Raw genomic sequence first — 19,567 nt, 5'->3', positions numbered from 1 at the left:
CACCCCTACTCTTAATACGTTCATCTCTTTGGCTATTTTAAGCTACTTTTGCATCTGCATTCTTTACTCTACTTTTATTTTTGTACAGTTTTGTCTCTTTTAATGCGTCTTTGTTGTCGGCCTAACATTGTGTTGTCTCTCTAAACGAAGCACTTTGTGTGACAGTTTGCATTTGTATGGAAAGTGCTGTATAAATAAAGTCTGATATACTGTAAATGAACATTTGTCCACAGAGGATTGTGTGATTTGCGTCTTATTCGCCCTGTTTTCTGACATATTAAATCATGACACGCGTCATCTCCTCCACAGCCTCTAAACTTTTATGACAGATACTCCTGCTCCCTCTATTCTCCCTCTGCTTTAATCTTCCTCCTCAAGGCACAACATTAGTTCAGCTGTCACCGACGTAGACTTGGGTTACGCAAGATTTTTTCGATGCTTTACTGCTCTGTGATTCACCTCACAAAGCTGGAACACCTCTGCTTGTCTGTCTTTAAGAAGAAACTATGAAAGTTCAAAAAGGGGCAAAAAGTTGTCAAACAAGAAGATAATTAATGTACCAGACAGAAAATTCACCCGTTTCATTTTGTTAAACTACTTTTTTTTCTCTCTCTCTCTCGTCGTGTCATTTTGCTGAAGTGAAATATGACACAAGCAGAGGACAAACTCAGTGGAAAATAAAACCATACTCAGGTGTGAGTGTGTGTGTGCTCAAGATGCGTGCCTCACACAGCCGCCCACGTCGGAAAACGAGACTGAAAAGTTCCGCTTCTAAGAAAAAGCTTTCACTGTTAGAGAAGAGAAGAGGCGTGGCTACTGTTTTTTCTTCTACACCTACACTTTGTGGGGTGGTTCAGCACCTTGGCCTCCGTTTTCAGCACCTTTTCTGCAACTTCTCTGCAAGATTTATGTGTCCCTCATTATACCCAACACGATATTTGAGTAATTTCTCCACAAACTGTTATCAAGACACAAGATGCATTAGGAAGATGAAGTCAACGGTAGGTGTGAGTTCAAGCAGTTTGTCACTGTTGAACATTAAAAACCACAAGAGCAAAGTCCAGACATGTACAGGAAGATGATTTACCACAAACGAAACTTCACACTGGAACCGAAAACACAACACAAACTCACAAATTCGAGTTAAAATCAGGAAACATATGGTTTATCCTGCACAAAAAAAAAACACATCTCTAAAGCAACAGTTTCCATTTGTTAATGTAAATGTAAAAATATTAAGTTACACGTTATACTCCAAACTTTCCCCATAAAGGTGCATTATGTAATAAATCTAAAGCAACTGGCCATAAAATCCTCCTAATATGTCACAGAGACTCAGGAATAATGTTCATATAACAAACTGAACTCACCAACAACAACAGTACAGACAAAATATTTGCATTAAAAAAAATATTTTGCAGACTGCAAATCATGTTTACGTTTTTAAATCATGTTTTGGCATGTGGCGCCACCTACCAATCATTGCAGTCAGTAGAGTCTCCGCTGCGGAGCAACCACGGGTTGCCAGTTACGTCAGAAAAAAAAACCTAAAAGACCTCGGTATTTTGAATTTGTATGTAGTAACCGTTTTTGGCCACATTCTTACATATGGCACATTTAAACTTTCCTCAAATACTACCAACTCATTGATGAAAATACATTTTATTTCTCTCTTTATTTATTTTTATTTCATCTCTTCAGAGACGCCACCTCACCACCCGTTTCCCCTCGCTCTCTCCCTCTGAGCCGTTTGATTGCTTAAGCCCGGTCATCACACACACAGACAATGCGGTCCATGAAGAATAGCCTCGCTTCCTTCCTGTCTTCCTGTGCCGCATTCTGCCTTGGCGAGCAGGGTGAATAGGCCGCCCTGCCCCACAGCCGCCATGAACCACAGGGGCCACGGCAGCTAAAACCAACAAAGAGAGCCCCGTTCTACCCCCCCCCCCTCCATTTTTTTTCTTCCAAATTCACATCCCCTCCTCCCCCTCTCTGCTGCCAAATCGCTGGGACAAACAAACCCCTCTGTACTCTTGTGTTTCTTTATTTTAGATGTGCTTTAATACACAAATAAATATATATATATATATATATATACTTTAAAAAAATATATTTCTAAAGACATGTATAAACATTTTCTTTCATAATGGCACTGGAAAGAATTCAAAGGCGCTTGAACTTGGTAATGAAAGTTCACCTGCTGCATTCAAAATGTGAGCAAACCTAACTCAATGACTTATTTTGTTGTTTTTTCGAGTTTTTTGCTCATCAGTGCATTTAATTGCAAATTTGCAGATGGTCTGATCCAGAAAAAATGTGTTTAAACAAGAAAACATTGTGAATCTTTACATATTTTGAGGTTAAGGTCAGGGTTATGACCCTCCGTCCCCTTTTTGTTTGTCATAACTTACAAACATGAATCAAATTTATTAGACAATTAATAACTTTTGATCTTTTACATTTTTTTTTAGTTTAATGTCCCATAACTACAGTATATCACAATAACTAGTGTTAAATATCCCGTTTTACTGAGACTAACGGAGGAATCGTATTCTTCGTGTTGTTTTTTCCCCCTCACGCTGTGGCTTTTTAACTTTATATTTCAACAGTTAGGACGACGTTTTTCTTGAACACATTCATTCAGTTGCCCCCCCCCCCCCATCACACCCCCAAAACAAGCACCCGTCTCCCTATAGGAATACCAAGTAGGAGCAGGTAGCAGAGAAGAGCGTTGGGAGCCAAAATAACCCCCAACTATTGAAAACAGGATGAATGCATGCCGGGCTGAATACAGGGGTAAACTGTTAGGTCTTTGTCATTCAAAGTGATGCTTTTAACCCTTTGCAGCCGTTCTTCCTAACACACACCCCCCCAACACACACACACACACACACTCCTCCCGCACTTTCCCTTCCCATTCACAGCTCAGACAAAGCAGCGAGAAAGAGCAGGCCTGCGACTGGAAGGATAAAGACGACATGCAAGATCAACGCTCCTCTTTCTGCCACTAATGGGATTGTGTCTGTTATGTTGCCACCTCCTCTCCTCATCACTGTAAAATAGGTGAAAGTTGATCGTCATGTAAAGCAACTCCCCTTTTGTATGTAAAGCTACCGGCGCACATACAGTCAAAGACCCGGAGATGAATAACAAACAAGTGAGCGCAGGTCGGACACGTCAGTCACAGCTCCGCGCGGCGAACACGTCCGTACGCTGTCAACAAGTGTCAGGGTTTGGGTTTCAAGGCTTATGTTTTCGCCTGCAGGGACATTCAAAACCAAGGAATTCCTGAACAAACCTTTGATTAAAAAGCAAAAAAACAAAAACCTGCCGGATCCTGAGAAGTGTCCGAAATGAACCCGAAGCCAAGAATGTAAATAGTAGCTTTACATGAATTTAACATGTAAAGAATTTGAAAGATATTAAAGAGAAAGTGCAAGTTTGTCACATGAGCTATTGAAATATGTACATATTGTGTGCGTTTGTGTAACTGTATACATGTTTTATATATTAGGTTTTCCTTTAATAATTGTATTCTATTTAAATGCACCAAAACACCAAGTCTAATTCCTTGTATTCGTAAATTTACTAAATGTACTTGTCATTTAGACGGGAAAAACTGATTTTAGTCACGTAACTTAAGGCTCAAAGGGTAAAATCTCCGTGATATCTTAACTGACTGACGATTTTCTTTCTTAGCGTATATTAAGTGACTAATATCTACTTTTCTTTGTACCCTTCTGGGTACATTTAGCTTGACCATGTCATTACTGACAATCGGTCAATGCCTCAAACAACTGGACTTCAAAAAGAAGAGACGATACCTTTAACCACCTGTAAAAAAAAAAAAAAGAAACCCACAAACCAAATGTAGTTTCAAGAGACATTAAACAATGCAGAAATAATAATAAAAAAAATCCAACACACTTCAATGTTGTTTAATTCCAAACGTTAATATATTTGTCTATTTCACAATAAAAACTATTCATCCAGCTCTGATACTCCTACAGGTCACTTCCATTCTGCAGCAAAACACAGAGCAAGGTGACACTTTAACAATGCTTTCTCAAAATAAATATGTTTTATTATAAAATAATAAACCTTCAAATAAATATATATATTTTTTTAACTTTACACTAAGCAATGTTGGAATTAGAAAATAGTATTTTTTTCCCCATAAAAGATCACTGTACAATTTACAAGTAGAAGGGATACGATTTTTTTTCCTTTGTAAATTACATAAAAATGATTGACATACATTCCAGTGAATGTACAAACAAATGAATGAATTTGACTGATTCATATAAAATTGAATTTATCAAGGTGCCTCTGGTATGGCAGAATGTTTTTCACAGTCAAAGTATTGTTATATGTACAAAAATAAAACATCTGTCAAACTCGTTTTCTAATATCGCCTTTGCATTTTCTACTTTACATGCAGTTAGTAACAGGAGTCTGTTCTTGGCATATTAAGTCATATTACGTGTTAAAACAAAGGCTATGCATTCAGCACCAACACCGTATGTGTTGTGAGGGAATTATATTTCAGGACAAAACAGTAGTACGATGTCGTCGTGCCTTCGAACATGTGGAGCGCTTATTTTGGTTTACCTGTCAAGTGACACTCGTATTGCAGTGCAACTGGTGGGCATGTATGATGAAAACTCCCCGAAACAGCGTCTTTAGCTTTATTACTAAACTGTTCCACTGCAGAGTTACAGGGACAGAACATGTTAACATCAGTCGACACAGAGTCTTTCTTGTCCTTCTGCATTTTCAAAAGCACCTTTTCTACGTTTGCTTGGCACCGTCCTCACAGCGGACTGGCTTTGTGTTCTTGCACCGACAGCCGGGTCGTGAGACTCGGTCATAGCAGCTCTGGCACACGGCGACACAACCTTTAGCTGGGAGGTAGCACAGGAGGCACGGGAAGAGCAGGGAGAGGAGTGACACGGTGGTCCAGCGGATGCAGCAGTGCGACTGCGAGCACGAGAAGGGCTTGTCGGCACACGTGTCCTCGTCGTCGCTGGAGCAGTGGTAGAAGAGCCCCTTGATGCAGCAGACGCACGTCCCGTACTCCACGGCACTGTGCGCCGAGCACACGCACCGCCGTCCGCACATCCAGCAGGAGGGAAGCACCCGGGCGCGAGTGCACTCGGAGCACTGGCACCGGCCACAGTTCTCGCACTTGTTTGAGTGTTTACTGACATTTTCTAAGTCCACACTGCCTGGCATGGACACCACCACTCTGGACTCATCGTTCAGGGGCTTCAGCTCCTCTGAAATCAGCTCCTCGCGTTTCGGCTGAGTTCTGATGATGTGGCCTGAAGAGGTGCTCCCCCAGCTGGTCCTGATGCTACTCTGGGACTCCTCTGCAATGGACGAATGCAACAAGGCCTCGCTGGAAGAGATGGGAGTGCTTGCGTTTCCATGCTGAATCAATGACTGCAGGTTGCGGAGATTATTAAGCCCCTCTTGTTGAGTCTCCTGCGGCCTGCTTGTCCTTGTGCCACGAGACGACACCAAGCTGTCCTTCTGTTGAGAGGCCGGGGATCTTTGGGTGACCGTGGGCCCTTCTGTGTACTCATTACAACTCCCAGTTATCCTAATCTGCTCCAGAGACAGTACTGCTAGAGTTTGGGGTGGCTGCCCATTAATCAGCCCAGGATCTGGCAAATCGGCCTGAGTTTGTGAAGGCCACGGCTGCGGTCCCCCTTCGTCATGCGGTGAGCCCGGTGACTGTCCGTGGTCTCCTCCCCCATCGCTGTCGCTCTGGCTTCTGGAATCCATCCTGGGACTTAAGGGCCACTCTCGCTGGCATGGGACACATCTGAAGTCCTGAAAGACAAAACAGTCCGTTTATATCTGTCCATGGGAAGCCATGCAAATGATGCCATGCAAATCATAACTGATATGACCACTATGGAAAAAAGACGTCACACACGCACATCACACTGTGAGTTACAAAGGCCTTTGGAATCAGTTAATTTAAGAATACAGTTTCAGGACAAAACAGTGTTGAAACACACTTAGAATACAAAAACTGCTGCTATCAACATTTATGTCCATCGCCTTTGTTCCCCTCGCATTGGTAAATGTAACACACAACGAAAATTACAGCTGTGAGCAAAAAGCAGTAACAGGTGATACAGCGTTTCTGCTACTGATAAAGAAACTGTAGTGCAGCGTTGTGACAAGTGAAGGTAACACTTTATGTTAACATGTGCAGCTTCTAACTCAAGACATTTTTCAGAAATTCAAATTCATATCCTGGAAGAAAAACTGCAATAAAATACCGCAAGTTAACTTGTATGTGCCGTCTGTCACTTATTTGCAGCTATTAGCATAGACACAATCCTAACAATACCTGTTCCTATCTGTCTGACTGACAGTTAGAAAATAAATATTTAAAAAATACATCAGATTAGACTAAGGGCCTATACAGTTTCCTTTAGAACACCGCTTATGTACTACATAGTTTAGAGTCGTGATTGGGGGTTTCATATATAGGGGTTGTATTTAGTGTTTTGGGAAATTTCTGATGTGGTGTGATTATGCTCAAAATTAACCAGCAATTATTTTCATCATAATATTTTCAGACATGTCATTTGTCACTCACAAACACACTATTGTGTCAGGTAGTGGAGAATTTCTGTTGAGTGAGTGTTGCTGGATTTTAAACTGCTGGTCAGATAGCAGCAGAAGCGGGGTAATAGTTTAAGTTATAAGTAATAAGTAAACATATAAGTAATTGTTCAAGAGGACTGGCTGTGATCTGTTTGAGCCACAAGCAGTCATAGTTGTAAGCATGCTTCTTCCATCTCTGTGTCTCTTCTGGTCTGTTAATACTTTGGTACATGTACACGCAGTTTAATCGAGCTAAGGCCATTTCCTGAGTCAGGCAATCGGACAACTTGCAGAATCTACAAGCAGTATACATGAAGAGGTGGACGCCTGACTCCGCCTCCGTAGGTGGCACTGTATCTCTCTATAAGCTAGTGCATATTGAATCGGTTTCCCGTTTACCTTTACGTCACAGAAAAACAAACTGCAAACAGCGAGATGGATTGTGCTACAGCTCTTAAGCATATCGTCTCTGTCAATCCAAACGTGGATCTTCTCTGGAGCTTTTGCTCTTAGCGGCGCCATTGTATTGTTTATACGTCGTCTCCTTCTAATCAGGGGTCAAAGACCGGGGAGGAAATTTTGCTTCACGCACAAAACACCTAGTTTGACTCAGCTTATACATTTATACATGCAGGAGTAATCGGACTATGCATCATATTCTCAAGGTATGTTAGTCTGACTAAGACTAGCTCGATTTAAGTCAGACTAACTTGTTTACATGACATCAAGGAAACTGAATTAGAGTCTTAGTCCGACTAAAATCAGACTTTTAAAGACACATGTAAACACACTGAGTGATTCAGCATTTGTCATTGTTACTCCATATGTCCATCTTGACATAAAATGTATCACCGGATACACATGATCATTACTGTGAGAACGTCATTGAACACTACAGACATTTATTTTATTTAAAAGTTTTTAAGTCTGCAGTCGTAAACAATAAATATAAACACACGTCCATCTGTAGGATCTGTGATTATCTCACTGATTCATTGTATGGAGGTGTGAGGATTAGCATATTACACTGTCACTCTGCATTATTCTAACATATTCAAATGCACAGCCTTGTTTTCATCAACATATCACAGCAAAGTAAAGAAACTGTCAGTGGTGGCCTTAATTCTCCTTCTCTGTGCTAATTAGCTTTCAAATGCCTTCCTCGGGGGGTGTGAGGCCCCCTCCTCTCCGCATCCCCCCCTTTCAATGACAATACAGGAAGGGCTTTTGTTTGTCGCATGACAAATGGCTTGCGGCAACCTTCACCATTCTTACACATTTACATTGTGACACGCTGGTAAAAAAAAAAAAAAAAAAGAAGATGACTGATAAGATAGAAAAGAAGAAGTTGAGTGATGTGTTCAAGGGCGGTGGGAGAGGGGAAACGCTGCTTTCAGAGAGCATGCGACTCACTCTTTAACCTCAACTACACAATAGGTGGGAGAAATGATGGCACCAGCTCCTTTAAAAAAAAGATTAAAGAGTGTTGTAATGACAAGAAAACAAATGTAATGTGTGCTTTTGTGTTCTAATATTTGTGTTTGTCGCCTTCTTTCTTATTCTTTAGTATTTATTGGAAGTTGGCTTTGCATCACTGCAACATTACCTGTTGCTTATGCAAAGCCTTGTCAGCCTTTATCTTGCGTTTATCACTTTTATCATTTATACTCACTCTTGTGAATGATACCTTGTCTTCCTGCTGTTATTCCTCGATTAATTTTCATTTCTACTGACACTTGGTGTTCTGAACTTTGCGATTTTGTAACTCTGCAAGAGAGTCAGCTGAAGGAGTTTGCAAAAAAAGGGTTAGTAAATATCCTATATAAATAAAACCACTGTGATTGAGAAAATAACACACAAGTGTGTAGAGTCATAAGCAAAGCAGAGAGTGTGACAAGGCTTTTACTGTCAGGTCCCATAAGTGCTATATCACAAATAGTATGTTTTATTTGCTTTTGAATATGATGTATTATGTTTCTTTGCGGTTTAAGTTTTTCATAGCAGTTCCATAAATTGTTGTTTTCATAATAAAAAAAGGAATACGAGATTGTACGGCTGCAAACATGTTTTGCATTTTAATTTCATTTAGGTTCTTATAAAGTTATACTGACTTGTTTGTAGTTGGACCATAACAGCTATGGAGATTATGCACATGTGCTAAGATACACTTTACTATTTTGTATTATTTTCCATGTTTGAGTTTCCTTCATAACAACTGTATAAATAGCTGTTTCCATAGGAAACGAGTGCACACAACAGGAAAGGGAAACTATTCCACAGCACACATTGATAAAGCTTTTGCATGAGCTTGTGCATGAGTTTCCATGTTTGATTGTCTTCTTTACTTTTATTGTCCCTTAATGAGAACTGTCTAAATGGCTGTTTCCATCATAAAGAAGTGCACACAAGAGGGAGGGAACATGACATTATGTGACTGCACACATGAGCAAACACATGTGCCAACTTGGACCCGACTACTTCCTAATAGAAGCAGACGCCAGCAGTGCGATAAACAGTTAAATTAGATATTAGACTTCGTCCAGGGAAAAGACTCAGGCTGGATATTAAACACCTGCCGGTCTCCATTAAAAGGAAAAGTGTTTTATTTAAACACAAACATGGCGACAGATAATAAACCGTTTTCTGTCCGCGAAAGTACAACCACAACATAGCTAGCTTAATGTGGTGACGCTGCTTCAAACTCTCAACAATGACGTCTTACGACACGTTTGTGACAAAACTTCTCCAAACAAACGTGTCGTTACAAATAAACAATTGCTCCAAGTAATGTGTGCTGTACCAAAAAAAAAAGAAGAAGGAGACACTCACCGTGCTTCCGTCGCTTTAGCTCCCCTTAAAGTGAAATAAATCCAGCGTGAGAGAGTATTCCTTACAGTAGAAGTTCACTCGGTAAAATCCAGTGAGGAAGTTTCCAACAGCAGCGCATTTTTCTCCGAAAACGCAGCGCAAACACGTAAAATCCTGTCGTTTTTTTTTTTTTTTGGCGCAAGAGCACGAGGCGTCAAAAGCTAGAAAAGTTCAGAGAAAACACCGCCGCACTGTGAACTCACCCTGACTGCACTTTCTCTGCAACGGACGAGGACGAGACGAGAAATGGATACAAGTCCAGCGCAGGAACTTCTCTGCGTTTCATGTGCAAAACTCACACAGAGGCTGCATGGAGTTGTTGAGTTTTTTTTTTTTTTTTTTCTCTCTCCCCCCCGCTCTTTCCGGAGAGGAGGTCGGGATTTGGGCTGTAAATGGCGTCAAGCATGTAAGGAGGGAAGAGGGGGGTGGTGGTGGTGGTGGTGTTGGGGGAGACAGAGAGGTTGTTGTTGCAGCGGATATCACGCATCCGGTGCTGCGCCATTGGCTGCTGTGGAGCAGCCATTCACACCCCAGTGTGATCAATGATCCTGCAGCGAACGAGCACTGAAGAGGCCCCCATCATCATCATCATCATCATGGAGGTGACCCATTTTTTATTTTTTTTATAAATCTAAAACTTTATATCTTTCTCTTAAAGATGAATAAAGTAGCATCAGATATCAACATGAGACAATTTAAATCTATGAACTTGACAAACCACCTGTTAACCCTTTAAGGTACAACTCAACCATTTGGTCGACCACACTATCTCAACCTGAACTCACTGACTTGTTCTGAACATTGTACTTGAATTATGCAAACCAGGTTTATTATGAGCAGATGTCTCAACCGTTTAGTAGAGGCCTGTATCTGAAATACTGTAGGGTCTCATTTAAAAATAAATAAATATTGATTGTCGTTATTGTTATCATAAGTAAATAAAATAAAATAATAAAAAAAATATTTTTCCTCTTTTTTTTTTCTTGGTGCGTACCTTACCTGTGTCAATGTAAAGCATGCAACCTCAGACCAATATAATACTATACTCAAATGTAGTAAAGTAGTATCTTTATATATGTTACCTAATATCAATACTATAAATACAACAGTTAACTGTAATACAGTGGTATATTCATTGATATTACTTCATATCAGTACATTAAAATACTACAATTGTACTTTAGAGGGAAATACAGTTAACTATAATAAAGTGGTATCTTCATTTATTTGACTTCATGTCAATGTTATACAAAACTACTATTCTACTTTAGAGGGAAATACAGTTAAGTGTAATAAAGAAGTATCTTTATTTATGTTACTTTATATCAATAGTATATAATACTACTATTCTACTTTAGAGGGAAATACAATTAACTGTAAAAAAGTAGTATCTGTATTTGTTACTTTATATCAATAGTATATAATACTACTATTCTACTTTAGAGGTAAATACAGTTAACTGTAATACAGTAGTATCTTTTCTTATGTTACTTTATATCAATAGTATATAATACTATTCTACTTTGGAGAGAAATACAGTTAACTGTAATAAAGTAGTATCTTTATTTATGTTACTTTATATCAATAGTATATAATACTACTTTTCTACTTTAGATGGAAATACAGTTAACTGTAATAAAGTAGTATCTTTATTTATGAAAATATAGTGGAACAGTGATAAATTGCATTTTATTTATTGCAGCGTCTTAATTTATGTTACGTCAACAGATACTATTCAGTATCGTGAAAAGGTCCATCTTTTATGTTCCTTTTAAATCAATTAAATATTTAGAGAGAAAGTAAAAAATAAAATAAAATAAATACATTTAGTATCTCTATGTTACTTAAAATCAATAAAACACAGAGGTAAAAGTACCTCAACAAATCCACATACATTTTAGTCGTGAATATAGAGTTAGTTCATAATATGATAGAAGAAAATCGGTGATACTTGGTTTGAGAACTAAATGTAAAAAAGACCCGGACACATTACAATGTGTTTATTAATGTTATAAATAAATACAATATTGTATCATGTGAATCGATCAAGCCAGTTCTCTCTGTTTAAGCTCAGCTGTTGTGAAGCAGCGCCCTCATGTGGACATTCTTTACCCCTGCAGGTTTCAATTGTCCAATCATTTGGATAACAGGTTTAGACACTTAAACAAAAAAAAAGTGTTTAGTTTTTTAAGGATTTAAAGAAACACATTTCCCGAGATTATTTTAAAGGTTAAAGAAGAACATCTAGCTGGAAAGTTTCTGAATTATTTTCTTACTGAACTGGCTTAATTCTTTTGTCCATACATATATTTTAGTAGCACTCATTCATTTACATTCTTCTAACTTGTTTTTTACCAAGGATATACATATATAAACATATATATATATACATATATAAACATATATATATACATACATATATAAACATATATATTTATATATATATACATATATATATTCTACTCGTGGAGGGAGCCACTGTTATGGAACCCAATTTCCTGTGGAATCAATAAAGTATTTATGCTTCTGATTCTCTGAGGAGCTGTTGTTGCCCTGTTATTGAAGAAAGTGTAAATGAACACACGCTGTGAAATAAAATGAAACGACAGTGTGCTGGACTCACAAAGACGCGCACGCACCCACACACACACACACACACACACACACACACACACACACACACACACACACACACACACACACACACACACACACACACACACACACACACACACACACACACACACACACACACACACACACACACACACACACACACACACACACACACAGAGGGGTCACTTTAATCAACTAAGAGTATGACTTGGCATATTAAATTGGATGCGGGTCAGGAAGCTTTCAAGACTCCACTCCGTCTTTAACCTATTTGTCTTCCTTTTGTTTTTCTGTTAATTTACCTGCAGAGCTTTTTTATTACTTCATGGGGCCGCTGGCATAATGAAAATGTTATATGCTTACAGCACAAGCGTGTTACAGGAAATTGTTTTGAGTTCGACACGCTCGCACTCTGTTTACATTTAGCCTCCGAGCAAAAGTAAATCCATTACCGCCATCAGAACCACAACATAACGTTCTTTTTTTTCCAGAGCTGTTTTTAGGAAAATATTTGATGTCTTGTCATTGGCATCAGCAGCCATCTGCTGAGTCAAGCATGAGCAATGTCCACTTATCGAGACATATCTGGAGCCACCAAGGTGTGAAAAGTTAGTGTTAAACAATGTCCGCCTTACATTGATCCCCAAAAGTTTTCTGTCCTGCTGTTTTTTTCTCCATCCTGGAATATCCGAACAGTGACTCTCTCTCCCCCGCTGAGCACGGCAGAATAACCCGCACATGAAACAACAGCAGGAGGAAATTGAAAGAAAAAAAAAAAAAATCCCGTTGTGGCAGGAGATGAACAAGTGCACGGGTTGTCAAGCAAACAGTTTGAAATATTCTTGCGAAAGGACAGAGTGTCAGAGTTCTCCCTCGCTGAGATGGAACCCAAGCTGCTGTGATATGAACCCGAAGAGCAACTGTGAGGTTCACTGCCTTACTACTACATTGATTCACTTTATCGGTCTATGAGTTCATTTTCAGATTCATTAGACTTGAACTGTTTTCACCCGCAAATGTCAGGTAATGGGGGGTGCCAGGAATTGAATGCTCGTAGAACAGTGAAGACAACCCTGGAGTTTGTGAAGACTTTAGTTTTTGAAGAACAGAGGCAAGACAGACAAGGACACGGTCCTCAGAGACGACACATACGAACATATTTCATCAGAATCAGGAAGACACAAACTCTCTCTGGAATCACGTGCTCTCAGCTCCATCATTATTGATGTTTTGTGTTGCACCAGGCTGTTAAGAAATGAACCCAAACCTGGGGGTGGGGTGGGGCATATCGACTACCCCGCTGTCAGCATGCAGCGGGGTGTTGTCACCTCATCCTCCCCCCCACATTTTTAATGCATACTAGATACCAACATCCCCATACACACATCCCACAGCACACATACATACACACCACACCACATCCTGGTGGGGGGGGGGGGGGGGGGGGGGGATGGGTGGGGGGGACCTCCCGGGTACCTGTGTCCCGCCCGCCTCCCGGCTGGGCTGGGGTCAGTGGTTTGGGCTGGGGGGCGGTTGTGGAGCTCCGGGGCGCTGGCGGCTGCGGCGGGTAGTTGGGTCGGCTGTCGGTCTGTCGGGGGAGCCCCGGGGGACCTGGCCGTGGCTCTCCATGACTCCCGGGAAGGGTGATGGTGGGCGGCGGGCTGGTCGCTCGGCGGGGACTGACTTTGGGCGCCCTGCCCTGGGTGGACGGTGGGTCCCTGTGCCGGGTGGGCGTGGGGTCCGCTGTGACAGGTCTTACGGCCTCTGACCCATACCTGCGTGAGGGGGCTTGCCCGGGGCGGATCCGGGACCCTGCTGCCTCCTGTTCCTTGGGGGCCCCCGGCTGGGATCCCTACATGAGCCTCTGCCGGCTCCCCTCTGGGGGGGAAGTCGTGTGGTTGGCTCCGGGGTAGGCGTCGGGGATAGCTGTGGCGGGCTCCGGCCTGCCTCCTGGGGGGGCGTTCTGGGGGAGGCTCTACTGTCCCTGGTGATGGGCTGGGCTGCCCTGGGGGCCTGGGTGGGTCCCGGGTGTGGGGACCTGGGGCCTCAGGACCTGCCTCGGCGTGTGGTGGGCTGGTCTGTGCTCGTGGTGCCGTCGTCTCCTGCCCCCTCGGAGCGTGCTCAGCGCGTGGGGGGCGCCGGCTCTGCGGCGCCCTGCCCTGGTCCTGTGCGGGGTGGACTCGCGGCTGGCCCTGGGTCTGGCAGCGGCGGGTATCTACGGGCCCGGGGGGCTGGTGGACGCCCCGTGTGCCTGGGTTACCGCCGGTCTCCTTCCGGGGGGCTGGGGGGTGGCGACACGGTTTCACCACCGATTCCCGACCACACCAAGTGACAACCTCCGCACATACATATATATGGATGCGCAAATACACAGACATACAGATACACACACAGACAAACTCTGGTTCATGATAGAACCAATATAAACTGATACAACCGTTATAAACAAGATCACCTTATCTGTATGTGGTTGTTAACATATTCTAATGGTACTGTAATACAAATGCATATCAGTGTTATTAATGTTGTAATGTTGTCATTACTGCCTTAGTGTGTTATGCTACTAATTTCTATCTAGTGTCTCTCTTTCCCTCCCTCGCTCCCTCCCTCCCTCCCTCCCTCCCTCCCTTCCCCTCTCTTATCTCTCCCTCTTTCTCCCCATCTCTCTCACACCTCCCTTGTCTGTCTACCCACCCTCACCCCCACCCCCCCTGTCTGGCCCGGTCCTCCCACACAACCTAATAAATAAAAAATAAAAATAAATACATAAATAGCAGGACGGGCATTACAGCGCTGTAATCACTCGCCCTGCAAACAGCAAAATCTGTTCAACACCAACAGACATGCAGTCAACCATAGTGCATGCCCAAGGTACTGGACAGGACAGGTTAAAAAAAGACAAAAAAAGAAATGAACCCAATCACTTTCTCTTGGAATTATAATGACAATAATAATACTATATATAATAAATAAATCCTAAAGAGTGACCAAGTGTTATGCATCTCCCTCACAGTGGGACAGGTGGTAGTCAAACAAATGTGGCTCCAAAAGTTCATAAAACAAGCCAGAGTTTGCATAAAGATTATCAAAGTAATAGTTCAGAACTTTTTTTGCCACTCGACAGTCTCACCTAATAAAATCTACACCTGCTTTAGTTTATGCTGTCTTGAGAATAAGTTTGCTGCTTCTGAAAATTGGGGATGTCGCACTTCTTACACCTCTAAACTTTGGAACATTAGCGTCAGATTTCAGGGAAGCCAGCTCACGAGATACTTTTACTCTAGCCTTCAACCAGCTATTCTTTCATTCTGCCCTGTGGTGTGTTTTATTTGCATTTTTAGTTCATTTTAAAGTTAAAACAGCGTTTTAACCTCTTCTCTCTCGCCTTTCCCTATTTTATTCCACCCTGTGTTGTATTTTACTGTTTTATTTGTTATTTCAAAGTTAAAACAGTCTTTTTACTTTTTGACTTTAGACTTTAGACATTTTCATTCTACCCTGTGTTTTTTTTTTTTTTTGTAATTTCTGTGATTTACTTTTTAAAGGCACCATATGTAAGAATGTGGTCAAAAACGGTTACTACACTCAAATTCAAAATACCGAGGACTTTTAGGTTTCGTTTTTCTCCGCCATTGTAGCTCAGACGTAACTGGCAACCCGTGGTTGCTCGGCAGCTGAGACTCCACTGACTGCAATTGGTTGATTGGTAGACTGCGGTAGGTGGCGCCACATGCCAAAACATGATTTCAAAACATAAACATGATTTGCAGTCCACAAAAGATTTTTTTTAATGCAAATATTTTGTCTGTACTGTTGTTGTTGGTGAGTTCAGTTTGTTATATGAAGATTATTCCTGAGTCTCTGTGACATATTAGGAGGATTTTACGGCCAGTTGCTTTAGATTTATTACATAATGCACCTTTAAGTATTATTTTCCTTTTATTGTGAAGCACTTTGAGCTGCAATCCTTGTATGAAAGGTGCAATACAAATAAAATGTATTATGATTAGTACTATTTTCTGACTGGACACTGCAGATTGTATCTCCACTGCTGCTTTATTCCTACTTTACTAAAATTGTGGATTTCCTCTAAGGGCTTTGGTGTGGGAGAGTGAGCCGTCTATTCACTTTGGTTGAAGGCAGCCAAACAGTGAGAAAAAGCGGGTAATGTATTCTTAAGATATATCACGAGCTTAAGCTGGTGTAGAATTTATTTGGTGAGCCTTTAGTGACAAGGCTATAATCTGTTTTCCTCGTGTCCCTGCCGGCAGCCATGTTTTTTAGTCAGAGTGAAAGTCCCAACAGCGGCATATAATTCAGGTTTTGAAGCTTAACCTGATTTAAACCAAAGCTAATTCAACTCTGACAAGCTCTAAAACAGGAGTTGTACCGTAAAACTGAAAATATAGGGAGGTGTTAATATGATTCTTCTTCATTGGCACAATATATACTGTAATAGCAGAGACTGGCAGGGCGGCCACATTGAATTACTACTTGTTTTGCTTTGTGTGAGGCCTTCATTTAACATCTCTGTTGCCAATGATCGGCCAAACAGCTTGAGTGTAAAGTGAGACCTGACTTGTTGATTTTAACAACGACTTTTGCCCACAGCCACAGGAGAACATCTGCTATGTTAAAGAGAAACACCCTACATAATATCAATCAGATTGTTTACAGTTATGACCCCAAATGGCTGAATTTAAATGGATTTTTTTCAAATTTGAGGACATCACCCGTTAAATTTAAGGATAAATACCACTTGTAACTTTGAGTGTGCAATCAAAGAAGTGTGAAATGGCGCCTTTCGACAACAACTTCCCTCTTCAGTATATAGACACATCCTTCACTGTGTCCATTAGCTTTTATTCTGTATTCCACTCTATATGCTAATATGAAAAGCATGACCCTATGGAGGATCTCAGCATTGAATACCGACTCTGTTCCCAGGCTTGTTGACTTCCATGCCATTGCTCCTTTTTTTATTACAATACAGAGAAAACATGCAGTACACAGAGGCCGTGCTGAGGCATCTCAGCGGAGGCTCATAGCATGCAGCTTGCCTTGTCAGGGCAGAATTGGAACACAGAAAAAGGAATGGCAGAATAGTTGCCGTCGGTGCCACGAGTCGTGATATGGGTACTGAGCGAGGCCTGCGTTTTTGTCTGGCAGATGAGAGTCCACAGGAACTAGTTATAGTCATTTATTTTTTATTTAAATTAAAAACATTTGCAATCAATGAAAACTTTGGACTCTGTGCATTTCAATATAGTCCCATTATTAAATAAACCTAAATTTTCTGGAAACCTAATCACTTTATAAGATAAACATCGACTTTTCTCCCCTGAGAGCAATATGGTGGTGGTGGTGGTGGTTTTTCTTTGCCACTAAAATCCAATAATACCTCTTTTTCTAGTTTGGGACAATTACTGCATGCTAGGGTTTACACATCAATAGTCTCTATAAAAGGAGACTCCTGGAGGAAACTCTTGACACTTCTTTATTACATAAACATCTGACATACAGCCCTTTAAAACGCCCCCTTCCTGTTTATTAAATAAAACAGACGACACAAACACCTAATATGTCTTTTAATGAGTCAGGGTAGGACCCAAATGCAGACAGAGAGCTGGTAACTATAATAGTATGGTATGGATAATGTTAATTAAGGGACCCTCATTGTAAAGTGTTACCCCTCTTTTTGTTTCATATGAATACTTTACATATTATTTCTATTATTAAGGAAATAACACATTTTAATAGCATCCACGTCTAAAAGTATGAAACCTGAATTGTATTATTTAATTATTCTTTAAAAAAAAAATACAGTTCTAAATACAGAGATGTTTTTGACATTCACAAGAATGAGGCAGACAACCTGAAGTGAAGTCTCATAGTCACGGTAACCATTTTGGCAGAATGAGTTGTCCAGTGGAATATTATCTTTGCTCCCCAGGGAGCACAGTAAACTGTGAATATAATAACGTGACAATGCACTAGACAAATGCAGGAGGTGGGATGTGATGTGTGATGTACTACTGCAATAATACTGTAATACTACAACAGCACTTACTCTGGTCTGATATAGTCCAGCGATCAGGACCAAGGTTATTATAGTGAACATTTAAATTTTTTTTTTAAAGATAAGTAACTGAAATGGAATTTGGGTGTCAACAAAACTAACTAAAACTAAAGTTGTAGAAGCTGTTGGGTTCATATAAAGTGTATTTTTTAATTTTTTGCCGGCAATTTGAAAGGTTGCAAGTTAAACATAACATTTGTTATGTAATTAATTGTTAATTATTAATTAATTAATTAATTAATTAATTAAGTAAATCAAACCTCAAGTCTTTTATTGGGTTTATTATTATTATTATTATTATTATTATTATTATTTATGTTTTTTTTAATAACACAGTACTTATTATGACCTTTTGGAATCTTGCACCTGACAAATTCTCCATATTACAAAAGACTAAAAATAACACTAAAACTAAGCATTTACAAAACATAAAAACTCATACAAACTTGCAAACCTGCCCTAAATTAATCCAAAACTTATAACCTTAATCAGGACTTAGTTACTTGTTGAACAAACACTTCTGATATAAAGCTAGCATGAGATGCAGCCATTTTGTTGGAAACACTTTCCACTGTAGAATAGCAGGTTTAATGTCCCTGAATCTCTTGCACGTGCACACGCACGCGCGCACACACAACGTTGCATGCCCAAACTCACACAACAATTTCTACCATATCATTACGACGCGGTCTCATACACCCTTTCATTCTCCTTCTCCCCAGAGTCACTAGAAGCTAAATCTGATTTCCACCTCATAAATCTCTCCATAATGTGATATGGCTGCCACTAAATTGCTACGATAACCTTTATCAGAGTAGAGGTGAAAGCCCTGAATCGTTGAGCAGTTATTCCTGTGCCAGGTAAGAAAAACAAGTGGGAGAAGGGGAATGGATATTCTTCTCTCCTCAGGCAGAGCCACAGACACGTTGGTAGTGTCACCGAGATATTCTGATCAACGCCATATGGTAAAGAAGAGAATTAAAGTAGTGGAGTGCAATGTTAGTGTGGGGGCAGTTACTGTAATTACGTCTTTTCAATTAATCTTTGTTTACTGAAGCTCAGCGTATAAGTATCAAAGAGCCAGGTCTCTTGGGGCTCACTGTGATTATCTCACTGTACTATGTCATATAATACACAATTTCTGGAATTACTAACTGAATTTCACCTTTGTAATTCTCCCTTTTCATACAGTGCATTAGAGCTCACTATCACATCATGTGAAACAATACTGACGAAAAAAAAAGTGTCTGGAGTTGCAAGCACATCCATCAAAGGAACATTTTACCTGTCAGCATCTCTGCTGGTTTCATTTAAATAACACAGACTTGTTAGTGACAAATCAAAAAAAGGCTGAGATTAGAGAAACATATGAACGAG

At 40.5% G+C, this 19,567-nt stretch overlaps 1 protein-coding gene across 1 annotated transcript; it reads right to left on the bottom strand.

Moving 5' to 3' along the window:
- Positions 1–4,214: 4,214 nt before the first annotated feature.
- On the bottom strand, positions 4,215–9,740 carry spry2 (sprouty RTK signaling antagonist 2). Its single transcript, XM_083897603.1, has 2 exons — positions 9,457–9,740; positions 4,215–5,838 (listed from the first exon to the last, which is right to left on the bottom strand). Exon 2 carries the CDS (start codon positions 5,788–5,790, stop codon positions 4,792–4,794), a length of 999 nt encoding a protein of 332 aa, XP_083753729.1. The 5' UTR covers positions 5,791–5,838; positions 9,457–9,740; the 3' UTR covers positions 4,215–4,791.
- Positions 9,741–19,567: the final 9,827 nt, after the last annotated feature.

The sequence above is a fragment of the Microchirus variegatus genome (assembly GCF_963457635.1).
Source record: "Microchirus variegatus genome assembly, chromosome: 1".
Lineage (NCBI taxonomy): Eukaryota > Metazoa > Chordata > Actinopteri > Pleuronectiformes > Soleidae > Microchirus > Microchirus variegatus.
The sequence above is the reverse complement of the archived record's forward strand: the minus strand, read 5'-3'. Positions and strand labels throughout refer to the sequence as shown.

Excerpts from the sequence above, each read along its gene's own strand:
- spry2 (XM_083897603.1), bottom strand. The coding sequence starts at position 5,790 with ATGGATTCCAGAAGCCAGAGCGACAGCGATGGGGGAGGAGACCACGGA.